Raw genomic sequence first — 24,571 nt, forward strand, 5'->3', positions numbered from 1 at the left:
ACAACTGGCAATAAAGACGGACAACACCACAGTAATGTGGTACATAAACAAACAAGGGGGTACACATTCCTACCCTCTTTGCAGGCAAGCACTAATCTTATGGAACACAGCTCTGGCCTACCAAGTCCAGTTACAAGCTCACTTCCTGCCAGGACAGAAAAACACTTTGGCAGACGACCTAAGCAGAAACATCAAAGATCCCTACGAGTGGAAGCTAGACCCAAAAATATTTGCAATGATAGCTGAAAGATGGGGCCTACCAAATATAGACCTGTTTGCCAGTCCTCAAAACTACCAGCTGACAAAATTTTGTACAAGGACATTCCTCCATCAAGCTTGGAAAGTGGACGCTCTCTCCTTCAGTTGGAAAAACCTGACAGCATATGCCTTTCCTCCATTACCTCTTCTCACAAAGGTTCTTTTGAAGGTCAAAAAGGAGAAACCTCGAATGATTTTCATAGCCCTAGACTGTCCATGCCAGCACTGGTACCCGCTATTGAAGAATATGGCTCACAGCCCACCATGGATATTGCCTCAAATACCTCATTTACTCACGCAACAAGACAAGCAGATTCTACACAGCCAGATCAAAACCTTAAACCTGGCTGCATGGCAAATCAATTAAGCATCCAACCAGCCCCTCTTTCACAAGCAGTACTGGATGTTATTCTAGAAGCCAGGAGGTCAAGCACCAGGAAGGCTTACTCGGACAAATGGAAAAGGTTTTCTGCTTGGAACCAAGCTAAAGGCCAAGACACAAATCAGCCTCATATGCCTCACATTCTGCAGTATCTAGCTGAGATGTTGCATAAAGGACTTTCTTTCTCCTCAATTAAAATACATGCTTCAGCTATTTCAGCTCACTACGACACAAATCCACCTTTATTTTCAATTCCACTCCTAAGGCAGTTCCTCAGAGGGGCAAAAAACATTAGACCACCTAGAAGAGTTCCTACACCAACATGGGACCTCAACTTTGTTCTGGAAAAACTAACGCTTCCTCCCTTTGAACCAGCTTTTTCTGCAGACCTTCAGTTCCTATCTTGGAAGACTGCCCTGCTCCTGGCAATAACTTCTGCTAGGAGAGTTTCAGAATTACAGGCACTTATGGCAGTGGAACCTTTCCTCATTTTTCATCAAGACAGAGTTTCTCTACTAACTAATCCTTCCTTCATGCCTAAGGTGGTTTCCAGTGTAGCTTTAAATCAAACCATCCATCTACCCACTTTCTTCCCCAATCCACAAAGTAAAGGTGAGAGACTCCTGCATTTCTTGGACATTCACAGGCAGCTTCGATACTACTTGGATAAAACTAAGGCTTTCAGAAAAACTGACCAGCTCTTTGTTTCCTATGCTACAGCTTCTCAAGGGAAGGCCATAGCCAAACAAACCATTTCTAAATGGATAGGCCATTGCATACGATTCTGCTATACCCATCATGGGAAACCAGTTCCTCTTACCATTAGATCTCACTCTACTAGGGCAACAGCTACCTCTACAGCCTTTCTCAGGGGGGTTCCTACCAAGGAAATTTTAGAGGCTGCAACTTGGAGTTCTGTACACACCTTCACCAAACACTATCACTTACTTCTTTATTCTAAGTCTAGGGCAGGCTTCACCACTGCAGTTCTGCAGGGCCTCATTGCCTCCACTAACCCTCTATGATGCCTCCACCCTTCCTTAGCTTTGGGACTCAACCCAAGTGTGATGACTGCAGCAGGGTAACACGATGAACATAGTACAGTTTTGTACCTACCATAAATGTAGATGTTCGAGTGTTCACCCTGCTGCAGTCCAGGTTACCCTCCCTCCAACCCCTCTGATCTACTGGCTAAATCTCTGCTATGCCTTACTGATGTATTTGCTTATAGAGGAAGGGTTTTTGTGTTTGTACAGTGTTCACACCATTTGGTACTAATTTTTGGGGGCACCTGACATCTGGGGCAAGAAAAACTGAAGAAAATGGCGTCGGTTGCAATATATGTACCCCTGGCGCACTGACGTTAGGGATGAGGCGACAGCAACTGACGTCGGACCAAGACTTTGGAAATCCGGCCGACTGCGGGACTGCCTGACGACAGGATAACCCAAGTGTGATGACTGCAGCAGGGTGAACACTCGAACATCTACATTTATGGTAGGTACAAAACTGTACTTTATAACTATAACTAACTCTCACTCAGAACTCTTAACAGCTACCCAGTCATCCTTTAACTCAGTAGAAACATGGCTCTCCAACAACCAACTCATCCTAAACCCTAAAAAAATGAAACTCCTACTCTTCCTCCCTAAAACAGCTAACCACATCAAGACCTCCTTCGCTATCCAGTCACTCAGTAAGACACCAACTGTAGCCGAATCAAGCTCAAAATTCCTTGGTATTACAATTGATGACCAACTAAAATTTGATCTCCACATAAATAATTGTATCAGGAAAACCCACCTTAAGCTCTGTCTGCTGTATAGAAATAACAAATTTCTTACTCAGGAAGCCAGAATAGCCCTCACTCATGCCTATCTTCTTCCCTGCTTTAACATATTGCTCTCAAATTCTTACTAACCTTAACTCCTCTCTCCTTGCCAGACTTCAGACTACTTATCACAAAGTGGCTAGATTTGCAATCCAGCAACCCTACTGATCTCACCACTGTGTCTCACTAAGATACTTAATCTGGCTTGAAATGCCCCCCAACTCCTCTTTCTCTTTCAGCTCCAAACCCTACACTCAGTCCTATATCAGCCATCTTTCTGTCCAGCCTTACACTCTATTATCTCCCACTATGCTCCTACAAGAAACCTCCGTAACCCTTCCCAAGACCACCTAAAAATCTATAAGCCCAAATCTAAAGCAGGACAAAATGTATATAGCTACCGCCCCTTTATTGAATGGAACAAACTTCCCCTCGAGATTCGAACACAGGCACATCCCAAACAGTTTAAACTAACACTAAAGGAATATTTCCGTAAGAATTGGATCTGCCAATGCTCAAACCCTCCTTGAAAACTTTCCATTCTCAACTTTCCTCAATCTATATACTTCTCTCTCTAATACTCACATAACTACTGGTCTGATTTGATAAAACAAAAAAAAAACTGATTTTTGTACTTTATATTCCTTTCTGCTTAACTAATATATGTACAACCAATTGTTGTCTGTATAAGATTTAGCTGTATTCGACTTGTATAAAATCTGTACTAATGTACTTAATGTTATACTTGTATGTACTGGAGCTTTTCTCACCGGCCCTCTGCTGAAAAAGGGCCTCAGCTCAGTCAGACATTCCCGGTCAACAAATGTAAAATAAAATAAATAAATGGAATTTTGTAAAGTATATGTATTTTGCTGTGTTTCTGAGAATTCATAGCTGAAGAATTTCTTCTGTTATTCTGTTGTAGCTGTTTGCTTAAGTGGTAATTCATTGCAATTGACTTCTGATGGCAACAACATAAATGCAACAGTTTTCAGTTAGTTTTGTAGAGCTGCTACTTGAAAAGGCAGGAGTGAAAACTGATTTCTCTAAGCTGTAACCTTACTGGTGTGCTAGCAACAGTGGCTTTTTATAAAGGGAAATAAATCAGCTTACTGAAAGCATTTGCCTGAATATTAATATCCGTACACGTCAGCTGTTTAGAGTGCTTGCCTGTAGTCTGTGACCCATCCGACTGTTTTTATATTTTATGTGAAACACATTAATACTTAACTCTAGTTGTTTAAAACATGTACAAAAAAGTGTGGGCTACTGAGCTCCATTCTTGGAACACAGTTCCTAGCTACCCCCCCATGGCACCCTGTCCTTCCATATCTGAATCCTGCTAATGTTGCTAAGCAACGTACTATGTTCATCTGTAAATATGTTGTAAGTAATTGCTATGTAAATTGTTAATGACTATGTAATCCAATGTAACTGCTGTCTGTTTATTTTAACTGTGGAGCTTTTCTCCCCGGGCCTCCGCTGAAAATGGACCTGCGTCCAGTCGGACACTCCCGGTCAACAAATATAAATAAATAAATAATAGACAATATACTTCATTAATACATTGTCCATAGTAGCTGTGTATTTTAGACCTCCTTTTACTAACCCAGTTGCTCCCACCTAATTTTTGTCTTATGGTTGTAGTGTATTTATTATTAATCATTAATTTTCGATTATCTTTGTTGTGTTTGTAGTAACCGTTAGAAGTCGGTGCCTATATTTAATTTGTTTATTTTAACATACCCATCTCTGATGTCTACATTTCACACACTACTATGTAGCCCTTTCCTTACCATTCTGTTAAATATTTTGGTCTAAATAACAAAATCTTTAATGGTAATCTAGCTTGCATAATTCTTATTTATCATGCAGATTCATTTTGAAGTTGTCTTGCTAGAAGACTGGCTGTATTGATGAGTGTACAGCATAAGCATATGATCCTTCTTTTGGGCACAGGGGGTGGGACTGCATGCAACCCTAGTGACTCAGGCTGAGCCTTGAAGTCATCTAGGCCAAGTGCCAGAAAAGCATCAGGACAGCCCCTCTAGCACAGTGCATTTAGGAGTATATGTAGTCAGGGTGTGTGAATTGTTGGCTGGGCATGAAAAAAGTCTTTCTCGGTATGGTGGCCTTGAGAGACCCCTCTCTCTCATGTCTCATTTTTGTACTGCATGATCTGCTGATGTTCTTCGTGTTTCACTGTTGCAGTCATTACATTTGGGTAATCTGCTGGCAGGTTGCCCTCAGTCGGCCTGATTAACAAAGTCTTGGGTCCTGTGTCACTTGCTGTCCCTTCTTCCATGATGTCAGGTCGTCAGGGGTATAAAACATGCAGCTGATGCCATTACATCAGTCTTTCTTGCCGCACGGCACCCGAAGCAGAAGCAGCTCGCAAGTGCAGGTCGGCCAACTCCTGAAATTTTCGTTTTCGAAACCGAAGTCTTCAACTAAAAGCTAAGTACCCCGTTGGGGAAACATTTTCTTGCTCCTTACCGATGTCAGTAAAAGTCAATAATTGCATTACTTGTGGGAAGCAAATACCTCATAAGGATTTTCATTTGTACTGTATTCCTTGCCTCGGCCCTGACCACAACGTGCCTTGCTGTTGGTTTTGTGCTAAATTTAATCAACGCACGATTAAACGTCTGTATATTTTTGCTTCTGAATATCTTGGCTCAAGATTCAACTATCCAGAAATGTCGTCGGTTAGCAATCCGACTACCGGGATACCTAAAAAATGCAAAGAAAAACACAGAGACAGACCGTCGAGGTCCAAAACCAACAATGACGATTCTCCTAAGCCAGTCACCGGTACTCAGTGAGGCGCTTTTGCAGTCCCTGATACCTGCTACTTCTGATTCGCAGGCCTCTACTGAGACCCATTCGGAGTCCGTTATGCCGCGAGATACTTCAATTATGGAACCCGCGGATGTCTCTACCTTAGATGGATCCAGAGCCGCTGTGCAGGCACCGGCTTCTGAGGGTGTTTTCAGGCCTACAGATTTGTATACTAGACCAATGCCATCTTCAAAACTAAGGCCAAAATCTAAATCTATGTCTAAAAAACCGACGCCTGGGCCACACGTGCAGGCCCCCTATGCCTCTAAAAAACAAATGATCAAAATGGCTGAAGATTTAATTATTCTGATCAGGGGTAGCCAGCCCCCTCCTTTTAAAAGGCCTAGGCAAGACATTGACTATGAATCTTCTGAACAGGATTCTACTTCTGACTCTTCTAATGAACAGGATTTGTCTATTCCTACTTATGAGGACTCTGATGCAGAGGATTCCATTCCTTCTGCCTCTCCCCCTGAGGATTTTTCTTTTGGGGAAACTTTACATGCCTTAAGGGAACATTTCCACTGGGAAAGTCAGGATTTCTCTGAATCTAAAAAGAGACTTAGGGATTTTCTTCTACTTCCTCAGCATAGGCCTTTGGCTATGCCTCCTGTTCTAGACATTGTTGATGATGTTTTTTTCAGAATCTAGTATGACTCCTGATTCACTGCCTCCGGCTCCTTGTAGGCCAGACAGATACTACAGGGTTCCTGACTCCCTCAAATTCCTTTTCAAAAACCCTATTGCTGATCCTGAAACCATTTCTCAGGGTCCCAAGGGCATTAAGGCCTCTACTGCCAAAAATCCTACCCCTTCTGATAGAGATTCCAGGGTGCTGGATAGATGGGGTAAGAAGGTTTACACGTCTGCAACCTTGGCAATCAGGGCTTTAAACTGTCAATTTCATTTGCTTAAATATCAACAGCATATCATGGGACTACTTAAACAGAAAATGATGTTAATCTCTGACTGTGTGGAAAATAAAGAATTGCAGAATTTATTGCATTTAGCTGAACAAGTTGGAAAACATACTTTGCAATGTGGTTTTGATTCCTTGGAGGCCTTTTGCAGGGCTGCTGTAACTGGATCTTTGCTAAGAAAGCATGCTTGGCTCAAAGAGCAAACTCTGCCTGACCATGTTAAAGCTAAATTTTTGGATTCTCTTTTACAACAGGACCGTCTCTTTGGTAATAAGGCTGAAGAAGTGTTAAAAAAAGATGGAAGATAAAGCTAAATCTATGCAAACTGTGAAAGATTTCTTACAAGTGCAACCTCCAGGATTTAGTAGGCAGTGGCCTACTAAGAACTGGTCCTTTCCAGTCCCCTCGAGAGCCACTCATGTCAAATCAAGACATTCCAAAGGCTCCAGGTTTCAGTCACAAGGAACTTTTAGAACAAAACAATGGGGTGCCTCCACCTCCAAATCTGGAAGCAACAAGGCACCTCCCTATGGCAAACAGTCTCAATGACTTCCTTCTACAATCATCAAGCACTTACCTCTTAGCTCCCCCTTTGGGGGGAAAACTAGCACTTCATGCATGAAACTGGCAACTTATTACCCAGGACAAATGGGTTTTAAATATAGTATCCCAGGGATACAGATTTCACTTCCACACGTTGCCAATCCCAAACGGATGGCCAGATCTGCCCCCAAATCAGTGGGCAGAGGCCTATAAACAAGTTCTGTCCCTCATGGACATGGGAGCTATTCAACCAGTACCAGATGAGGAAAAGGGACAAGGTTTCTATTCCAGACTTTTCCTGGTACCCAGAAAAGACAAGTCATGGCATCCAGTTCCACATTTCTGGAGATTCCAAAATTCAAGATGCTGACTCTTCAACAGTTGCTACCTATGCTAAGCAAAGATGCCTGGTTGGTAACTCTAGACTTAAAAGAGGCTTACCTGCATATCCCAATCAGGGAATTGTGCAGAAGATACCTCCGCTTCAAAGCAGGCTACTTGCATTACCAGTTCTCTGCACTGCCCTTTGGCTTATCTACTGCACCCAGGGTCTTCACACAGTGCCTGGCACCAGTAATTGCATTTTGCAGGCACATAAATATTCAAATATATCCATACCTGGACAATTGTCTAATTCAGGCAGAAAACAAGGACATTCTTCTAAAGCATCTGGAGTTTGTAAAAAGGGTTCTAACTTGTCTAGGGTACACCATAAACAAAAAGAAATCACAACTGGTACCCTTTCAGAAAATTACATTCCTGGGTGCAAGCTTGAATACAACTGCCCAGGTGACTTACCTTATGCCAGAAAAGCAAATTCAGTTGATGACTTACTTCAAACAGGTGGCCACAAAAACTATGCTATCTGCAAGGTAAATTCTGCAGGCCTTGGAGTTCATGGCCTCCTGCATTCTTCTAATTCCATATGCAAGACTGCATATGAGGAAACTTCGGTGGTACTTAAAAATTTTCTGGAGTCAACATGGTCACAGCCTGGAAACAATGATTCCTATTATACCTTGCCTGCAACTAGAGTTCCTATGGTAGGCAGAGGCCTGCCACCAAAACAAGGTTGCCATTCACTCCACCCCCTGCCGCCCAAACTCTAACAGATGGCATCAGACTATGCTTGGGGGGGCTCATCTGGCAGGGAAGTGCAATCAGGGCAAATGGAGCCCAAATCAAATGCACCTTCATATCAATCAGAAAGAGATGCTAGCTGTACAGAATGCACTGACAGCCTTCAAGGACTACCTTCATCCAGGACAGCTGATGATAGACGGACAACACCGCAGTCATGTGGTGCATAAACAAGCTGGGGGGTACACATTCCTACCCCCTTTGCAGACTAGCCATGGCATTGTGGAACATGGCCTTGACCTACCAAATACAACTACAAGCTCAATCCTGCCAGGAAAGCCAAATACTCTGGCAGACAAACTAAACAGAAATATCATGGACTCACATGAATGGAAACTGGAGCCACAAGTTTTCAGCATGTTGACACAAATGGGGGAGTCCAGACATAGATCTTTTTGCCTCACCCCAGAACTGTCAGTTGGACAAATTCTGCATAAGAATTCATCACAAAAAAGCTTGGAAAGTGGATGCGCTATCATTCAGCTGGAAAAACCTATCAGTCTATGCTTTTCCCCCTCTGCCTCTGCTCTCCAAAGTTCTACTAAAAGTCAAACAGGACAAACCAAAAATGATTGGTTGCTCCAGACTGGCCTCGCCAACACTGGTACCCTCTCCTGCGCAATGTGTCACTCCGTCCTCCGTGGCACCTGCCTCAGACACCTTACCTACTGTCTCAGCAGAACTACCAAATTCTGCACACTCTGCTCCAAACCTTGAATCTTGCAGCATGTCTAATCAACTAATTTCACCCTTGGCACAGTCCTCAGCAAACCAGTGATGGATGTCATTTTGGAGGCTAGAAGGCCTAGTACTAGAAAATCTTATGCTGAAAAATGGAAAAGATTCTGTGCCTGGAACCAATCACAAGGTATAAGCACAGCAATGCCCAATATTCCTCAGATTCTGCAGTACTTAACTGAGATGCTTCACAAGGGCCTATCTTTTTCTTCCATAAAAATCCATGCTTCTGCCACTTCAGCTCATTACAACACAGAATCTCCCCTCTTCTCTCATCCTCTGCTAAAGCAGTATCTCAGAGGGGCCAAAAATTTAAGCTCTCCCAGGAGAGCACCAACTCCTGCATGGGACCTCAATTTTGTTTTAGAAAAACTCTCTCTCCCTCCTTTTGAACCAGCTGCTACTGCAGACCTAAAATTTCTCTCCTGGAAAACAGCTTTCCTTTTAGCAGTCACTTCAGCTAGAAGGATTTCAGAATTACAGGCTCTTATGGCAGTGGAGCCTTTCATTATTTTTCACCAGGACAGGGTGGCTCTCAGGACCAATCCATCTTTCATGCCTAAGGTGGTATCCAGTGTGGCTCTTAATCAGACCATTCATCTGCCAACTTTCTTCCCCAATCCACAGAACAAGGGTGAGCGGATTCTGCATTCATTGGATGTACACAGACAACTTAGATTCTACTTAAACAGGACAAAATCTCTAAGAAAATCTGAACAACTATTAGTGGCATTTGCTGCAGGGGCAGAGGGAAAGGCTATTTCAAAGCAGACTATTTCCAGATGGATAAGCCATTGCATTCGTTTCTGCTATATGCACCATGGTAAACCTATCCCCAAGGGGATCAGGTCTCGTTCCACCAGGGCTGCATCTACTTCTGCAGCCTTTCTCAGAGGGTTTCTGACCAGAGACATTCTAAAAGCTGCTTCCTGGAGCTTAGTTCATACGTTGACCAAACATTACAATTTACCTCTCTTCTCTAAATCCAGAGCAGGCTTTGCCACTGCTGTCCTGCAGGTACTTATAGCTGCTCCTAATGCTGTATAATTCCATCCTCCCAACCATAGCTTTGGGATTCTACCCAAATGTAATGACTGCAACAGTGAAACACGAAGAACATAGTACACTTGTGAACACTTACCATAAATGTAGATGTTAGAGTGTATTCACTGTTGCAGTCCTGGTTACCCACTCTTCAGCCCCCTGTTTTTCTCTTACTATACCTCTCCTTTCTTTTACTATGCTTAAAAGCCTTTTTGGGTGTATTTGCTTTTGTTTGGAGGTGTATTTTTTTGTGTTTTAAATTATATACTTGTATGTATGTATATATATATATATATATATATATATATGTGTGTGTTTTTTTTTTTTTTTTTTGCTCCCCATTTGGGGGCACCTGACATCTGAGGCAAGAAAAACTGATGTAATGGTGTCGGCTGCATGTTTTATACCCTTGACGTCATGGAAGAAGGGACAGCAACTGACGCAGGACCCAAGACTTTGTTAATCAGGCCGACTGAGGGCAACCTGCCAGCAGATTACCCAAATGAAAATGACTGCAACAGTGAATACACTCTAACATCTACATTTATGGTAAGTGTTCACAACTGTACTTTTCTGATTACTGATGCATTTACTATATATTCACTACTGTATCCAAAATCTTGTTTTTATTTTAATATAAATCACCCACATATTATATATGCATATACAATGTGCAGCTAAGAAGATATTTCTGCAAATGTTAACATTACTTGAAACTTGCTGCTTGTCTTAACACTGCTTTTTATTACTATGTAGTGCTGCAAATGTTACGGTTTTACATATGTTTTCTGAATTTTCTGTTACTTTAAGGAGCTTTTCTCCCTGTGCCTCCACTGAAAACGGGCAGCTCTGCCCAGTTGGACACTTCCCGGTCAACAAATGTAAAATAAATAGAATGTCTTCAATTCTTACTTGTAAAGGGAATAAATAGGCAGTATGGGCAATAGACTGGACCCTGATGATCATGGTAGGTAGGGTGAGAAAAAACATTTTCTGGTTTGTAACTATAAATCATGTGTAAGTATAGATGTTGATTTCTAGTTTTGTGATGTTTGAAAATGTGTTAACTTTTGATTTCAGTCTTTATAATGTGTTTTTGCAGATGTTTCAAACAGTGTGTTTTGTTCTCAGGACCAAAATGTGTTTGATTCAAAGAAAAAAGTGAAACTGGCCAGTGTCGATGGAGTGGAGCATAAATTGTCAAAGAAGCAGCTTCAGGCTATTGAATTCAACAAGGCTTTACTTGCAACATACACAAATCAGGTGAGAATGCAATATTTGTTTCCCATTGCAAAGCTTGGCACAAGTCTGGCGTATGTGAGTGGTAGCTAACTTGTGTGTCAAGCAGGACTTTCCCTTCATGGGTCTGGCACTCTGATTAAATAATGCAGAGTGATGATGTTTTTTTTTTATGGTTTCCCCTGTATTTGATTTTTCTTTTAAGTTAATAAGCACTGAGTAATGAGCAATTTTATCCTTGTGGCATTTTACACTTGTGGTAAGCCTTTCATTATGCTTTTCATAGTTGGTAACACTGTTCTTTCAAAAGAAGTCCATGGCTGCCAACAAGAAGAGTTCTTCTAATGTTTTATTTATTTATTTGTTTACCTAGGAAGTCCAACTGGGTTAGTTGCCCATTTTCAGCAGAGGCCCGGGGAGAAATGCTCTACATAAAAGTACACAGTATAGTGGCACAAAGCAATATATGTAAAAATTACACAAAGTTTACAGAATATAAAAATTATACAGAACATGAATAAGGCATGCTATACAAAGGAATACTATTCACTAATGTTTTTTTCTAGTTGCATACAACAACAACATCCAATAAATTTTTTTCAAAAGTTATATAAACATCAGAGTAGTAAGTGGGAGAAGAGTTTGAGGGTGGGCAGAGGTGGGGAAGAGAACAAATGGGTTCACCCTAGTGAGGAGCAAGAACATAACCAGTTGTTGTTTAGATGGGTATTCAGCAGGATTTTGAATTGTGCTGGGTCTGTTGTATTTGGTATATTTGGAGGGATAGTGTTCTGTGCTTTAGAGATGTGATTAGAGTAAAGAGAGTCTCCAAAGCTGCTGTTAGATTTTATGACTTCTAATAATAGTTTGTGGGAGGACCTCAGTGTCCTGTTATTGCTGTGGATTTGTACTAGTTTGTGTATGTCTGCGCATTTGTCAAGTAGATATACTATAGAGTGGGTTAGGGTAAACTGATTTTAAGGATAGGAGGCTAGGTAGCTCTAGCCATTTGAGTTGTTTAAGAGCGAGGCAGTGATGGGTTCTGTAGGGGTAGGTTTGTTCATAAGCACTGACCCTCCTTGGTTGGTCTGTAGCCTTGGCATTTTGGAAGTTCAGGCACACTTTTAATTCCTGGTAAGTGGACTTAAGTGGGTGTGGGAGCATACTGATGAGGACTATTCAGTCTGATACCAGTGCAGGACTTTGTGGGTCTCCCTTTGCACTGTACAGCCCCCTGACTAACCCCTTCCATTGGCCTTTAGGAGTTAACTACATGCTAAAAGTGTCAGTTGAGTGCATATGACATCCTTCTGAAGGTGTTAGAGGGGTTATCCCCTATACTTATGATTCTGCCTGAGAGGGTGATTCATTGCAGAGCATGGTTCAGTGTTCTGAGACAAACAAATGTAGCAAGAGAACCCCCCCCCCCGTTACTCCCTTCCAGATGACTCCTCCTTTGGGGAGGGACTTAGCCTTATGTATGCCTCTGTGGACTAACTTTATAGCTCTTCTCCTTTCTTGTCTGAAGGAGACCTGAGTGTGATGCAGTCTTTTTCACCCAAAAGCTCCAAGATCCTGCTCTTCTTACTCCAAAGAAGGCTAATGTCTTTTGCTTACCTCTGGGGAGTAGTGACATCCTAAAACAGTGTCTGTGCACCGATCCTTTGTGATCACTTTAGTCTTTCATATGTCTTTGGCCACAGCACTTTTCTACCTTGTTTCCACCAGATACTCAGTTGACAGCTGTGGAAAAGGTGATGGAAGGGTACTTAATTCTGCTATATTAGCTGTATGACCCTAAATTATTTAATCTGATGTTATCAATCTTCACTTAATCCTTGACTGTGGGTTTGGTTCCATATCTCAGAACCGACTCCGCCGTTATTCCATCTTGCACCTTCCAAAAGCTCTGCCCTGCTTTAAGTGTCTGACGCATTCCTCTCCTGTCAGCTCTTGAGCTAGCAGTTTATTATAACTGTAAATGTTATCTCCTCTTTTTTTTGAATTCTTTCTAAATAGTTGTTTCTGTAAGAACTTATTCTTTACCCAGTTACTCTACTCTTAACTTGTCTAGTGTATATTTTCCTCTGGTTTACCATCATTGGTAGCCTTCCCCTTTCTTACTATTACAGTAATCTTCCGTACCAGTGTTGGAACCTCTTCTCCTCTATTCTTTTATTGCTATGTTAACTCTTTCATAACTTTGTTGGTACGCACTTTCCCTTTAAGAAAAAAAAAAAAAAGAAAAAACTTTTCTTCTCTGTCTGTGTGTATGAGTGCGCCTTGTTGACATGGCTGAAAAGACTAAAGGCACTTCTGGGTTCAAGAGATGCCAGAAGTGTGACTGTCTGCCAAATTCTGATGGACAAGACTTGTGTGTTTACTGCTTGGGCCTGGTACACCTTCATGAAGACTGTGCTGTCTGTCATGGCTTTAGCCACCAGGCCCTCATAGAGAAGAAAAACAAATTAATTCTGAAAGGCCTGATAAGATCTAGCTTTGATGAGGCCATATCTGTGACTTCTAAGACTGATGTTGGCTACCCTTCTTCCTCCTCTTCCTCCAGGTATGAGGGTTCCAAGAAGAGGTGCCACTCTGTTCCAGCACTCTCGTCAGAACCGCCTGTTAACAAATTCAAGTCTTCCCCGGTTCCCATAGTTTTGGTGGAAGTGGAGGGAAGGCAGTTGCTATCATCAGTGCTGTCTGTGCCGATCACTGCACGGACAGATGTTCATCGTGTTTCACTGTTGCAGTCATTACTCTTGGGTTATCCTGCTGGCAGGCCACCCTCAGTCGGCCAGAATTCCAAAGTCTAGGTCCGGCGTCGGTTGCTGTCGACTCTTCCCTGCAGACCTCCCAACCGTCCCGAATTACTCGTTTTTTACCGAGTTTTGGGATCAAAAATTGGGGTGCCACGATTCCCGAGTGGCACCCCTTCATTTCCCTGGCTTCTTTAAAATTTAATTTTTTCCACGTTTTGAGCTGACATCATCACGTGCGCGATTACGTCAGCTTAGTTAGCCTTTCGGGATTTGAGCCCAACTTTCGTGCGTATTGCCGTTGTTTGAACGTGCGCGAACAGAAAAGAAACAACTGCTGCTGCTATTTGCATGGATCTGCTGTGAGCAGGAAGGACAACTTCTCTTCTGCTGCTTCGTGGGAAAGAATGGACTGCTTTCTGCCTGGTGCAGCTTGGATCTACTTCAGCCTTTATTTCATGGTGGACGGAGCTGCTTATTCCAGGTAGGAACTGGTGTCTGTGTGTATGTGTGTGTGCGTGGTAGGAATCGTAGGATATTATTTAGAAGGGGCAATTTTTAGGGCAGCCGCAGAGCCTTACTTGGCTCATTTATAATTGTGTACCAGTCCCTGTTCTCATGATCCTCTACTCTTGAAGGGAGAGAGAACTAGAGAAGGTTTGATTGTCAAAACTGTCTTGCTAGTGCTTCTAGAGCAAGCTAGTTCACTTTTTGTGCTCCTTAACATGAGGAACAAAAAAAAAGGTCTGAGATGTCCCTGGCTCCTTCATTTACTTATAAATTAAACTATATGCAAACTACCTAATCGTTATTTGGCAAACTATTGCCTCCTCCTGTCCTCCACTTTTACTTTGACTTCTGCATTAGATTTTCTAGCTGCAGCCCATAGTTTACAGTGGCCCAGTGTGGATACACATTTCTATCAAGGATCGTTGGAAATGAATAGCTTTCTATGAAGTTCACAGATAAATGTTTAAATAACTTCAAAATATTCTTCATTGTAGAACAATCCCATTTTTTACTTCTTTTGGCATATGAAACTTAGTACTGGACAGAGTATAATAAAGGTGAGGAAAATGTGAAGAGTAAGCCTAAAAACTGGGCCGCATTGTACACTGGGAAAAAATAAAACCCAGTGCAAAAACATGAGATGTTTTAGTTCAGCCCTATTTACTATTTTCTGGAGTATGGCATCTGGTGGTTTGCATTCTTCTTAGAGTTCTCATGTCTCCAGTCTGACACAAGTGAATGAAAGAAAAATACTGAGGCTAATATTTGACTTTAATGTGTAACCCTCAAGCACACTGAACAGAAAGATAGACACCTGAAGAATTATGGAAACTGCTACAGGAAAGATTTGAGGAAAGATTCAATACAATAATAATCAGAGAGCAGGTCTCTGCCAGGAGATTTCCTCTGAATAACAGCCATACCATCTTTATTTACTGGAATAACTGAAATAGATTTGTGCTTTATGGAAGTTCTGAGAATTCACTAGATTAAATAAGTTTGAGAGTAATTTATGTTATCCTGGTAGCCATGATTTTATGTTCATTTTGAAACCGTTGTTGTGTCTTTCGGCTTAGGGGTCGCCACAGCGGAACTCCGGTCCGCTAATGTTTGGTAGTGGATTTTTACGTGCCGAGTTACCAGCCCTGACGCATAACCTTCAACGAAGGCACGCCTATTCACGCATGCCTCCACACTGAAGACGCTCTAGCTGAGAATTGAACGGGACAACGTCTTGCTGTGAGGCGACAACTCTACCACAGCAGTGTACCTCTTAAATACCATGATTGCTTCCATAATTAAGCTGATCATATACCACCACGTCTGGCTAGGTTCTTCACTCCAGTAAGTGTCTTTTTTTTTTTTTTTTAAACTCTACAACAATTGTTTTTTTTTTTTTTTTATTTCTGAGAAGTATCATTCATATATTTTTATAGTGCGATAATTTCTTTTTTTATACAAAAGTAAAATGACGTGTTAGCTGACGCTGTATATTTTGATAGTGCAATCATTTCTGCTTTTTGTGCAAAAGGAAACTGATACATGCTTGCTGCTTTTCTTTTAGCTTGGAACTGTAATCATAATAAGAAGTTTGGAAAGACTGAAAGTGTTGGGGGAAACTTATTTCTCCCTCAGTGCTTCATTAGTATTTTTGGCTCCATCCCATGGGTTTAGGGGTGTAAACACTGCCATCACTGTGTAGTATTGTACCATGTCTATTTTAACAGAAATAACCACAGCAGGAATATAAGCACTTGGTGACTAAAGAAAAACTCAACTGAGAAAACATTAGGTTGAAGTCCTTTACTAGAAATGCAAATTTAAGCCTTAATTTTGTTATGGCTTCCTGAAATCAAATCACAACTGTCACAGACAGTAATGTTTTAAGATAAATAAGTCTGCACTTATTGTTATCCCTGCAAATAGGTCTACCAGTTTAACAGCTTTTTCTTTTATTTATATGATTGCAGGCAGGAGGCTTTACTTGTGTGTGTATTTATTAATACATTTATTAATATACACATAATATACACAAGCAGGAGGCTTTAATTGTGTTTATTTCTATTAACAGCAGCTTCTTTCATTTATATGATTGCACTGCACGCAGGAAACATTACTTGTGTGTTTATATTAACAGCAGCTGAGCTTTTATTTTTATGATTGCAGGCAGGAGGCTTTACTTGTGTGTGCATTTATATTAACAGCAGCAGCAGCTTCTTGTGTGTGTATTGGGGGGCATATTTTGGTTGTCTGTTCGTCAGTTTGTGGTTGAAAGTTGGTATCCCACAATTCTATTGAAGTGGGCGGGGTTACACAGTTATGTATGTAAATTTTATGTTAATCAGCGTACAGATTTGTACCTATTTTCATAGGCCTTTGTCCAGATTTTTGATGTTTCCAGGTTGAGAGGTATGCTTCCCTGACGTCAGTGCACCAGGGGTATAAAAGATGCAGCCGACACCATTTTCTTCAGTCTTTCTTGCCACGCAGTGCCCGAAGCAAAAGCAGTTCGCAAGTGCCAGTCGGCCGACTCCTGAGATTTTCAAATCCGAATTTCAGAACCGAAGTCTTCATTAAAGCTAAGTACCCCATTGGGGAAACTTTTTTCTTGCTCCAGACCGATGTTAGAAAAAGTTAACAATTGTATTTCTTGTGGGAAGCAAATACCTCATAAGGATTTTTACTCTTACTGTATTCCTTGCCTAGGCCCTGATCACAGCGTTGCTAGCTGTCGGTTTTGTGCTAGATTTAACCAACGCACTATCAAGCGTCTGTTCGATTTTGCATTTCATTACTTTGGCCGAAGATTTAATTATATAATGCCGTCGGACCAGCCGACAACCGGAGTTTACAAAAAACGCAAGGACAAGGAAAAGGATAGGCATCCGAGATCCAAAACTGACGACGAAGCCTCTGCTAGGCCAGTTGCCGGCTCTCAGTGAGGCGCTTTCACAGCCCCTGGCGCCCGCTACCTCAGAGCCACGGGCCGCTTCCGACTCCCACGTGGAGCTGACTGGGCCTCTGGAAACTCAAGGTATTGGACACTCGGAAATCATTCTCTCAGATGGGTCCGGAGCCGCTGAGCAGGCATCGGCATCTGAGGGTGTCTTCAGACCTACACAACTATATATTAAGCCATCTTCAGCTTCAGAGACTAAAGCAGCTCTAAAGACAAAGAAACAAGTACAGCATTCTCCTTCTCAGACTTCCATGCCTAAAAAAACAGATGCTTAAAATGGCCGAAGACCTAATTAGTTTGATCAGGAGCTCCCATCCCCCTCTGGATAAGAGACCTAGGCAAGGGACAAAGTATGATTCTTCTGATCAGGTTTCTATTTCCTCTGATTCCTCTTCTGAACAGGATTACTCCATGCTTCCCTATGAGGATTCTGATGCTGAAGAATCCATTCCTTCAGCCTCTCCTCCTGAGGATTATTCTTTTGGGGAAACCCTGCATAGCATGAGGGAGCATTTCCACTGGGAGAGCCAAGATTATTCTGAATCTAAGAAAGGGCTCAGAGACTTTCTGCTACTTCCTCAGCACAGACCCCTTGCTATTCCACCTGTTCTGGACATTGTAGATGTATTTTCAGAGTCTGGCCTGTCCCCTGACTCTTTACCCCCCTGCACCTGCTAAGCCAGACAGATACTACAGGGTCCTGGATTCTCATAAATTCCTATATAAAAACCCAGCTGCTGACCCAGAAACTATTTCTCAGGGTCCCAAAGGGATTAAAGCTTCCACTGCAAAAAACCCTGTACCCTCTGATAGGGATTCTATGGCTCTAGACAGATGGGGGAAAAAGTCTACACTTCTGCTACCCTGGCTGTAAGGGCTTTAAATTGTCAGTTTCATATGTTTAAATATCAGCAATATTTAATGTCGCTGTTTAAACAGAAAATGTTGACAAATACTGAATGTTCAGAGAACAAGGAATTGCAGGATTTATTGCATGCAGCTGAACAAGTGGGAAAGCATACTTTGCAATGTGGGTATGATTCACTGAAGGCCTCTTGCAGGGCTGCTGTTACAGGTCCTGTTATTAGGAGGCATGCTTGGTTAAAGGAACAGAATCTGCCTGATCATGTTAAAGCAAAATTATTAGATGCACCATTACAGCATGATACTTTGGTACTAAGGCAGAAGAGGTGTTGAAAAAAATGGAGGATAAAGCAAAATCCATGCAGTCAAGGATTTCTTACAGGTACAGCCACCCAAGTTTAGCAGGAACTGGCCCTCTAAAAATTGTTCTTTTCCAGTGTCAGACCACAAAGAGGCAGATACAGACGTCCCAGAGGCAGATCTCGGCCCCAAGGCTCATACAGGCCTAAACAATGGGGTGCTGCTACCTCCAAAAGCGGAGAAGACAAATCACAACCTTACAGGAAACAGTCCCAATGACTTTCCTCTACCAGATCCAAGCACATTTCATTTGGCAGCCTCCTTAGGGGGAAAACTAGCACTTTTTTCATCAAATTGGCAAATGGTTACCCAAGACAAATGTGTCCTGAACATAGTGTCCCAAGGCTACAGGTTCCATTTTCACACCCTACCAAGGTCAAAAGGTATGCCAGACCTGCCACACAATCAATGGACAGAGGCACAAAAACAAATTACAGCCCTCATGGACATGAGGGCCATTCAGCAAGTACCACAAGAGCAGGGGCAAGGATTTTACTCCAGACTCTTTCTAGTACCCAGAAAGGACAAAACCTGGAGACCAATACTGGACCTGTCTATACTAAATACGTTTCTGGAAGTTCCAAAATTCAAGATGTTGACTCTACAGCAGCTACTGCCCATGCTGGGCGAGAAGGCTTGGCTCGTAACTTTGGACCTAAAAGAGGCATACCTGCATGTCCCAATCAGACAATCTTGCAGAAGATACCTCAGATTCATAGCTGGCTCAATGCATTACCAATTCTCTGCACTGCCCTTTGGCTTATCTACTGCGCCTGGGGTCCTCACAAAATGCCTGGCACCAGTAATTGCGTTTTGCAGACAAAAAGGAATTCAAATATATCCCTACTTGGACGACTGCCTAATTCAAGCAGAGAACAAAGACATTCTTCTGAAGCATCTGGCGTTTGTAAAAAGATTACTAATTGGCCTAGGGTACACAGTAAATGAAAATAAATTAAAACTAGTGCCCTCTCAAGAGATAATATTCCTGGGTGCAAGCTTAAATACAACTGCCTAGATGGCTTATCTCACGCCAGACAAACAAAAGCAACTGACTACTTATTTCAGGAAATTGGCAACAAAAACCCATTTATCTGCAAGGAAAGTCCTGCAGGCCTTGGGTTTCATGGCATCTTGCATTCTACTAATTCCATATGCCAGACTGCATATGAGGAAACTACAATGGTATCTCAAAAGTGTTTGGACTCAGCATTGCCACAGCCTGGAGGCAGTAATTGCACTCATTCCCTGCCTGCAACAGGAGTTTCGATGGTGGGCAGAAGCCTGTCACCACAACAAGGGTCTGCCATTCAGATTACCCACAGCCAGACAGACACTGACAACGGATGCATCAGATTATGCCTGGGGGGCCCATATGGCAGGAAAATGTATTCAGGGCACATGGCCTGCAAACCAGATGCATCTTCACATCAATCAAAAAGAGATGCTAGCTGTTCAAAATGGCCTGACAGCTTTCAAGGACCTGCTTCATCCAGTTCAGTTACTGATAGACAGACAACACTATGGTCATGTGGTACATAAACAAGCAGGGAGTTGCACATTTCTACCCCCTCTGCAGACAAGCAATGACCTTATGGGACACAGCATTGGCTTTCCAAGTTCACCTGCAAGCACAATTCCTGCCAGGAAAAACAAATACTCTGGCAGATGAACTAAGCAGGAACCTCATGGATCCCCACGAATGGAAACTGGATCCACAAGTCTTCAGCATGATAATAAGGAAATGGGGATGCCCAGACATAGATCTATTTGCCTCCCCTCACAACTGCCAATTGCAGAGATTTTGCACAAGGATTTATCACAAGCAAGTATGGAAAGTGGACACCCTATCCTTCAGCTGGAAAAATAACTGTATATGCTTTTCCCCCACTGCCTCTCCTTCCCAGGGTACTCCTAAAGGTCAGACCAGAGAAGCCAAAAATGATACTGATTGCACCAGACTGGCCACACCAGCACTGGTACCCAATCCTAAAGAGCTTGTCTCAAGGTCCAGCATGGATATTGCCTCAAAGTTCTCGCTTACTGACCCAACAAAAAATTCAGATCCTGCTCAGCCAACTCAGTACCTTAAATCTGGCATCATGACGGATAATGTAGCCATTCAGAACGCTACTCTTTCAAAAGCTGTTATGGATGTTATCTTGGAGGCCAGGAGGCCCAGTACCAGAAAATCTTATGCAGAAAAATGGAAGAGATTCTGTGCTTGGAACCAGGAACAAGGCAGTGACACATGTGTACCAAATATCCCTCAGATTTTACAATACCGAACTAGATGCTGAACAAAGGCCTTTCTTTCTCATCAATTAAGATTCATGCCTCTGCCATTTCAGCCCAATACAATACGGAACCACCTATCTTTTCTCATCCTTTAATAAGGCAGTACCTCAGAGGGGCCAAAAACATTAGACCTCCAAGGAGGCCACCAATTCTGGCCTGGGACCTCAATTATGTTTTGGAAAAACTCACACTGCCTCCCTTCGAGCCAGCATCAACAGCAGATATAAAATTCTTATCCTGGAAAACAGCTCTGCTCCTAGCAATAACCTCTGCAAGGCGAGTCTCGGAGTTACAAGCACTCATGGCTGTGGAACCTTTCATCATTTTTCATCCAGACAGGGTTTCTCTGAGGACAAACCCTACGTTTATGCCTAAGGTGGTGTCCAGTGTGGCCCTTAACCAAACCATTCACTTGCCTACCTTTTATCCTAATCCACAGAACAAGGGTGAGAAAATTCTGCATTCTTTGGACATACACAGGCAGTTACACTTCTACTTGGACAGAACTAAAGCTTTCAGAAAGACTGAGCAACTTTGTGTCATATGCTGCAGGATCACAAGGAAAGGCTATCTCAAAACAGACTATTTCTAAATGGATAAGCCATTGCATCCGTTTCTGCTATTTTCAACATGGCAAATCAGTGCCTAAGGGCATTAGGCCTCATTCCACCAGAGCAGCAGCCACTTCAGCAGCCTTCCTCAGAGGAGTACTAACCAAAGATATCTTAGAGGCTGCAACTTGGAGTTCAGTGCACACCTTCACAAAGCACTACCACTTACCTCTTTACTCTAAGTCCAGAGCAGGCTTTGCCACTGCAGTTCTGCAGGGCCTCATAGCCTCTCCTAACCCTATTTAGCCCAGCCGCCCTTCCTCAGCTTTGGGATTCAACCCAAGAGTAATGACTGCAACAGTGAAACACGAACATAGTACAGTTGTGTACTTACCATAAATGTAGATGTTCGAGTGTACTCACTGTTGCAGTCCAGGTTACAGACCCACCATCACCCTTTTCTTTGCTGGGACTTATCTGCACTTCTCTATCCTATACAACCTATTTGGTGTATTTGCTTGTAGATGAAGGAAATGTTATTTTGTGCATGCATTTTTATTGGCATATTTTTCAGCCTACCAGTTTGGGGGCACCTGACATCTGGGGCAAGAAAAACTGAAGAAAATGGCGTTGGCTGCATCTTTTATACCCCTGGCGCACTGACATCATGGAAGAGGTGACAGCAACCGGCGCCGGACCTAGACCTTGGAATTCTGGCCGACTGAGGGTGGCCTGCCAGCAGGATAACCCAAGAGTAATGACTGCAACAGTGAATACACTCTAACATCTACATTTATGGTAGGTATACAACTGTACTTTTCGGAACCAACTACTTCCTCAACTCTGACCATTTCATCTTCCTCCGTCCCATCGATTTCGGAACCGAAGGAGTTTTCTTCCAAGGATTTGCCACGAACAAGGTACTCCCCAAAAATTTACTTCTTTGTAGACCGACCACCAAGCCCATTTTTGGATAGACCCCAGTCTCTATCGGTCTGTTCGGTCTGTTTCACCAAGAGCCTCACGGCGTCCTTACTGAGACTAGTGAGCCAACTCCTGGAGGTGAGGGGATTAGCCACATCCTCTGTTCCTAGCACTTCTAGCTCTGGAACTTTACATGTCTCTCACCCGATTCTTGTTCCTCCTCTGACTCCAGCTGAGCATTCAAGTTCCTGGTTCTGACAGTCCCAGTGTCAACTGTATCGGTGCCGGTGAGAGCCTTGTCTCTGGCACCGATAACATTGGAACTGTAGACCTCTCGGAATCAGAACTTCGATGTTCTTCGTGTTTCACTGTTGCAGTCATTACATTTGGGTAATCTGCTGGCAGGTTGCCCTCAGTCGGCCTGAATAACAAATTCTTGGGTCCTGCATCGGTTGCTGTCTCCTCTTGCATGACGTCAGGTCGTCAGGGGTATAAAACATGCAGCTGATGCCATTTTATTTTGTCTTTCTTGCCGTGCGGTGCCGAAGCAGAAGCAGTTCGCAAGTGCCGGTCGGCCGACTCCTGAAATTTTCACATTAGAATTTCAGAACCGAAGTCTTCAAATAAAGCCAAGTACCCCGTTGGGGAAACTTTTTCTTGCTCCTTACCAATGTCAGTAAAAGTTAATAATTGCATTACTTGTGGGAAGCCAATACCTCATAAGGATTTTCATTTGTATTGTATTCCTTGCCTAGGCCCAGATCATAACGTGCCTTGCTGTCGGTTTTGTGCTAGATTTAACCAATGCACTATTAAGTGTCTGTATATTTTTGCTTCTAAATATTTTGTATCAAGATTTAATTACCCTGAAATGTCATTGGTTAGCAATCCGACTACCGGAGTTCACAAAAAACACAAAGAAAAAGACAGAGACAGACCGTCGAGGTCCAAAACCGACAACAAAACTTCTCCTAAGCCAGTCGCAGGTTCGCCGGTACTCAGTGAGATGCTTTCACAGCCCCTGATGCCCGCTACTTTTGAGTCGCAGGCCTCTACCAAGACCCATGTGGAGTCCGGTATGCTGCGAGATTCTTAGAGTATTGAACCCACGGATGTCTCTTCCTTGGATGAGACAGAGCCACTGAGCAGGCACTGGCTTCTGAGGGTGTTTTCAGGCCTCAACATTTTTATATAAAACCAATGTCCGCCTCAAAAACAAGATCAAAAACATCTTCTATGTCTTAAAACAGACGCATGAGCCACGTGCTCAGGGCCCTATGCCTAAAAAACAGATGATCAAAATGGCTGAGGACTTAATTACCTTGATCAGGGGATCCCAACCCCCCCCCCCCCCCCCTGCTAAGAGAGGCCTAGGCAAGGCACTGATTATGAATCTTCAGATCAGGTTTCCATTTCTTCTGATTCCTCTTCTGATCAGAAATTTTCTATTCGACTCTATGAGGATTCTGATGCAGAAGAATCCATCCCATTTGCATCTCCTCCTGAGGATTACTCTTTTGGAGAAACCTTGCATACTTTAAGGGAACATTTTCACTGGGGGAGTCAGGATTTCACTGAATCAAAAAAGAGGCTGAGGGATTTCCTTCTTCCTCAGCATAGGCCTTTGGCAATACCTCCTGTATTAGACATTGTTGATGATGTGTTTTCGGAATCAAGCATGGCTCCTGATTCCCTACATCCGGCTCGCCAGACAGATATTACAGGGTTGCTGACTCCCACAAATTTCTATTAAATAATCCTGCTGATCCTGAGACTATCTCACAGGGTCAGAAAGGTGTAAAGACCTCTACAGCTAAAAATCCTACCCCCTCTGATAGAGATTCCAGGGCATTGGATAGATGGGGAAAGAAGGTTTATATGTCTGCAACCTTGGCAATTAGGTCCTTAAACTTCCAGTTTCATATGCTTAAATATCAGCAGCATGCTATGGGCTTATTCGAACAGAAATTGATGTTGATTTCTGATTGTGTGGAAAATCAAGAATTACAGGAATTATTGCATTCAGCAGAACAGGTTGGAAAGCATACTTTGCAATGTGGTTTTGATTCCTTGGAGGCCTTTTGCAGGGCCGCAGTTACTGGATCTGTGATAAGAAGGCATGCCTGGCTCAAGGAGCAAAATCTGCCTGATCATGTTAAAGTTAAATTGTTGGATGCCCCCTTGCAGCATGATACTCTGTTTGGTAATAAGGCAGAAGAGGTTTTAAAGAAAATGGAAGACAAAGCTAAATCTATGCAAACTGTAAAAGATTTCTTACAAGTGCAGCCAACCAGGTTCAGTAGACACTGGCCTACTAAAAAGTGGTCCTTTCCTGTGTCCAACAGAGCCTCTCAAGGCAACTCCAGGTGCTCAAAAGGCTATAGATACCAATCACAGGGTTCTTACAGGT

At 42.7% G+C, this 24,571-nt stretch overlaps 1 protein-coding gene across 1 annotated transcript in view; it reads left to right on the plus strand.

The window, feature by feature from the left end:
* The window catches only part of SRP72 (signal recognition particle 72), a 1,193,396-nt gene that overhangs the window by 728,178 nt on the left and 440,647 nt on the right, over window positions 1-24,571 (plus strand). The window contains exon 9 of the mRNA XM_044059445.1: window positions 10,829-10,960. Coding sequence (XP_043915380.1) covers window positions 10,829-10,960 — 132 coding nt within the window. The remainder of the gene's footprint in view (window positions 1-10,828; window positions 10,961-24,571) is intronic.

This window comes from Protopterus annectens, chromosome 17.part0 (assembly GCF_019279795.1).
Source record: "Protopterus annectens isolate FY-2018-M chromosome 17.part0, PAN1.0, whole genome shotgun sequence".
NCBI classification, from domain to species: domain Eukaryota; kingdom Metazoa; phylum Chordata; order Ceratodontiformes; family Protopteridae; genus Protopterus; species Protopterus annectens.